The 4,211-nt window shown below is 48.7% G+C and overlaps 1 protein-coding gene across 1 annotated transcript; it reads right to left on the bottom strand.

Annotated features, from left to right (window-relative positions):
- Positions 1–1,831: 1,831 nt before the first annotated feature.
- Positions 1,832–2,434, bottom strand: tmem229b (transmembrane protein 229B). The gene has a single exon (XM_030117003.1). It carries the CDS (start codon positions 2,429–2,431, stop codon positions 1,859–1,861), a length of 573 nt encoding a protein of 190 aa, XP_029972863.1. The 5' UTR covers positions 2,432–2,434; the 3' UTR covers positions 1,832–1,858.
- Between the last annotated feature and the right edge of the window lie 1,777 nt (positions 2,435–4,211).

The following is a 4,211-nucleotide window of genomic DNA, read 5'->3' on the forward strand; positions in this document are numbered from 1 at the left end:
TGATTGAAATGACACAGATGGTTCTGCTGGGAAATACTTCTCAGCACACACATTTTCATCAGCGGTACCTCAAAATCAACCTTTTTGTTTAACTCTTGAACCAGTAGCACCACATCCACAATGCCGCCAGCTCCTGCATGAGAGGAGGAAAGTGTCCAGTCCTCGACCGGAGGACCACACTACGAGAGGAAGGACACCGGAAAGAGCAAGTGTGTGTGTGCGTGAGTGTGTGTTGCCATGTTAAAACACAAGTGCAGTCAAGCTTTTGTTAACTCAACATTACCTGAACTCTTCCCCACCTCTGCAGTTTGTTTCATAAGTCCAGTGTAGCACAGATCATTTCTTAGTCACGGACGATTTCTGCAGGGAAGAAATGAGCAGCAAATTCTATTTTGGTTTCTTTAGTAAATTTACACCAAAAATCTTGCTGCATGATTTGTGTCCTTCACACATTTGTCAAACAAAACCAGAAGGAGAATGAAAAAGAAACCTTTCATTGTCGATGGCTGCTGCTGTTGTTGAACAACTCAATCAATAAGTTGCTCACAACCAAAACAAGAACACAGATATTTGTTCGACAAACAACTCGCAGGTAAAAAGTGTAATTTGACAAGAAGATCTATCGACTTCCAGCGAATGCGAATTGAGAAATGAGGCTGATGCGACCTTGGCATTTCTGAAACAACAGTAAACAAAATGGACACGCAGACCGTGAGTCACGGAGACGTTCGCTGAAAAGCCGTGAAAAGGAAATTAGCGAGTGGTCTGGGTGCTTTGTGCCGATGGTCACGACGCAGAATCAGAACCATCAGCAGAAAGGCTTCCCTGCGGAACGCGCCGCGTTCCTTAACCGTCCTCATATTAGCAAACGCACGCGATATCATTCACTCGCCGACGGCGGGGAAAGCTGCCATGCAAGGCCGGCGGCCCGCTCGCCGGGAGCGGGCCGCAATTCAACGTCTTGCTCAAGGACACTTTGTCATGCTGTCAGAACAATAACACTGGCAATCGACCCTGATAGCTGGCGGTCCGGCCCGGACTGGCCCAGCTTCAGGCACACAGTGTGGCTGCTAAATGAGCTCCGTAAAAAAATGCAGATTACACTGGAAGACTCTTTTTCTTTTTTCTTTTTTGTTCATGCACTTTTTTCCCAGGCATTGTGGGTAATTAAATCGACTGCAGGAAAACATTCTTCATGGCATATAAGCGGACACGGGATGCATTGCTTCTGGGCGGACGGGATGTTTTCAGGAGCCTCTTGTAGCTACATTACTACAGTACTTCGATTAATAGTATTAAGGACATTATGTACATGTTAAAGACATTTTGCAACTGCAGCTACTTTTATTTATTTTGATCCCTATGCAGCAAGCGCTTTGCTATATTTTAAACCGATGTGCCCTTGAATAGAATAGAAATCCTTCTTGATCCCTAACAGGACAATAATGCTAATCTTTTTATATACTCTTAATTATTTTCATTCTGCTGGAGTCTGTGGAACGGAGGAGGGGGGGTTGAAAGTGGCTGTAAGAAGACGGGGACGTCAGCACCCAGCGTGGAAACGGGTGAATTATGAGATGCAGCAAACGCAGCAGCAGCAGCAGCAGCAGCAGCATGGAGTCACTGCGCCACCGTGCTAACAGTGAAGGACACAGTGAGTGATTTGGGCATTTTGAAACCCCCAGTTAGGCATTTTGTTTTCCAGCTCTTTACACCTCTGCACACCAGCCCAGTCTGCACAGCTGTCCGTCTTCGCCCCACCTGAAGGGGGGGCTGCTTATGAAGAGTGGCTGGGGACGGTCGAAGAGGTGCAGCAGAGTGATCGAGCTGGTTTTTGTCTTTGCATCTATTTGTCGACTCAGTCAACTTTAAGGTAGCCGTTCGCGCTGTTTTCCACCCCTCTTCTCCTCCCGCCTCCTCCTCCTCCTCCGCCCCCGGCGTCGGACCGGTGCTGGGACCACCCGTCCTCGGGCCCCTCGTGGAAGCGCAGCCGCAGGGTCTTGCGGATGACCAGGCGCTCCACGATGAAGGAGGCGCAGAACCACGGCACGGCGTACTCAGCCGTGATCAGCCCCATGAAGTTGTAGCGGAACTGGGAGTAGTCCCAGGGGCAGGCGTCGAACTGGCGCAGCAGCAGCCCCGTGCCGAACTCCCACAGGTACGTCCACAGCGTGTAGATGGTGCAGCGCAGCAGCACGGGGCAGCGGCCGCGCAGCCGCAGGTACATGCGCTCCACGATGAGGATGCAGGTGCCGTAGATGAAGAGCGCCCACACGCTGGTCACGCCGGGGAACTTCCAGTTGCAGTTGACCACGAACTCCCAGGCGGCGGTGAACATCACCTCGCAGAAGTAGCCGTGGATGGCGTAGAGGTACCAGCGCGAGAGCGCTGTCAGAGGAACCGGAGCCTCCGGGTTTTCTGCCGTCACCATCCTTCCGCTAAAGTTCTACGCCTTTCGGATCTACAGGGGGAAGAAAGAGAAAGCTGTAAAGGACGGATGTGATCGTGAAGGCAGAACAGATAACCAAAAAAAAAAGAACAGAATAGGCTGTGAGAGGCACAATCACGGTAAACTGGAGATGACGTGTTGGTAAATAGAAGAGTCCATAAATCTGATGAAACGGCAGGGATCGGCTCGTACGTCCACGCCATCGTTTGTGACTTTCTGATGACAGGACGTCCGCACACACTTATCCACCAGAGAGGAGGCGACGGAGCAGCCGGGCCACACACTTCTCCTCCGGCTCTCCTCCTCCATTGTTACAACGCGATTAGGGGCACTTTCCATGAGTGCAACCCTTCGCAAAACTATCAGTGTCTCCCTGCAGAGAGTTCCTGACAATGTTACGCTGCGATTATAGAAAACTAAACAGCCGAAAAATACTGCCTCCTGAGTTAATGTCCTGATGTCTACAGTAATAACAGTTCTACCAAAATTCTTCAGGATTACAGCTTTAATTGACATTTAGCTGTAGTTCAGCTCAGGACAGGGAAAGGAAACACTCTCCTGACATCAGAAAGATGAAATTAGACACCGGCGGAGCGGAGAGCACTTAAACTGAGCGGCCTTTCCTCAGTTGGAGCTATTTACTGACTGAGGGGGGGGTTCTTATGTAAGGTATAGCTTTATCATCTGACTGCCTACATCATGCGCTCTTTTTCCAAATCCTGCAGCTTGACACGCAACAGGCTTTGGTATCGCGTATCAGAAGGCCCACGCAGGGTCGGACGCTTCCTCTACTTGACTTATCGCACTACGTGTACCATAAAAAAACAACAACACAGCAATGCACCAACAGGTTTGAAGAAACACACCACAGAGTATATGAATATACTACACAATGCCTCCAGAGGAAACTGTGTCATAGCAGCAACCATTATACAATGGATCATAACTGCTCTGTAAAATGCAAGCTCTGAGAGGTTAGGAGTACAAAAGCGTGTTTGAAGAACAAAAGCAGATTTTTTTTTTTTTTCAGGCTCGTTTTGTCTTCAAAGGCTGGCTGGGGCCCAGAGTGGGTCCATGGGGATTAGCACATTTCTGCCAAACAAGGAACAAGGGTTTCATGTGAGGAACTGGGCCACAGCAGTGGACCAACTGACCTCCCTAAACCCCCTTATACCATCCTTTCAGAGGCTCCCTGGGAAACTCGCTCCGTCTCATCTTTCCAAGCAGGACCGGGTCGGGCAGAACTTCTCCAATCTCGTGAGCGTGACGCTTTGGCCTGTTATGAGAACCGAATGCTGTCAGTGGGTTCACTACAGTCTTTTAACCACACTGTTCCTCTCTGTTTACTGCACGGTGTTTTGATTTCTTGCTTGTAAAGCACATTGTGAGTCTGTCTGTACAAACTACCGCACTGAATAAATATATAGAAATACACGAGCTGGATGGTTTGTGATGGGTTGGTGGTGCACTCTGCCTTTTAATCAGCTTGGATCGGCTCCAGCGTCTTGTGACCTCCAACTTGGGGTGAAGGGATTCTACGGCAAACATCGTGTGAAACAGAGAGAGATGGAATTTCCTTTAGGGATGAATAAAATATTTCTATTCTGTTCCATTCATATATTGGCAAGTTTAAGTCAGAAATTCACCTAATATGCATATCGCTGGGATTATATGAGGATTTTAGAAGAGAAAATCCATGCAAAAAATCCATGCATCTACAAGAAAGGAACCTAAGCTTGGAATTGAACCGAGGATGGTTTTC

Source organism: Salarias fasciatus, chromosome 19 (genome assembly GCF_902148845.1).
Source record: "Salarias fasciatus chromosome 19, fSalaFa1.1, whole genome shotgun sequence".
Lineage (NCBI taxonomy): Eukaryota > Metazoa > Chordata > Actinopteri > Blenniiformes > Blenniidae > Salarias > Salarias fasciatus.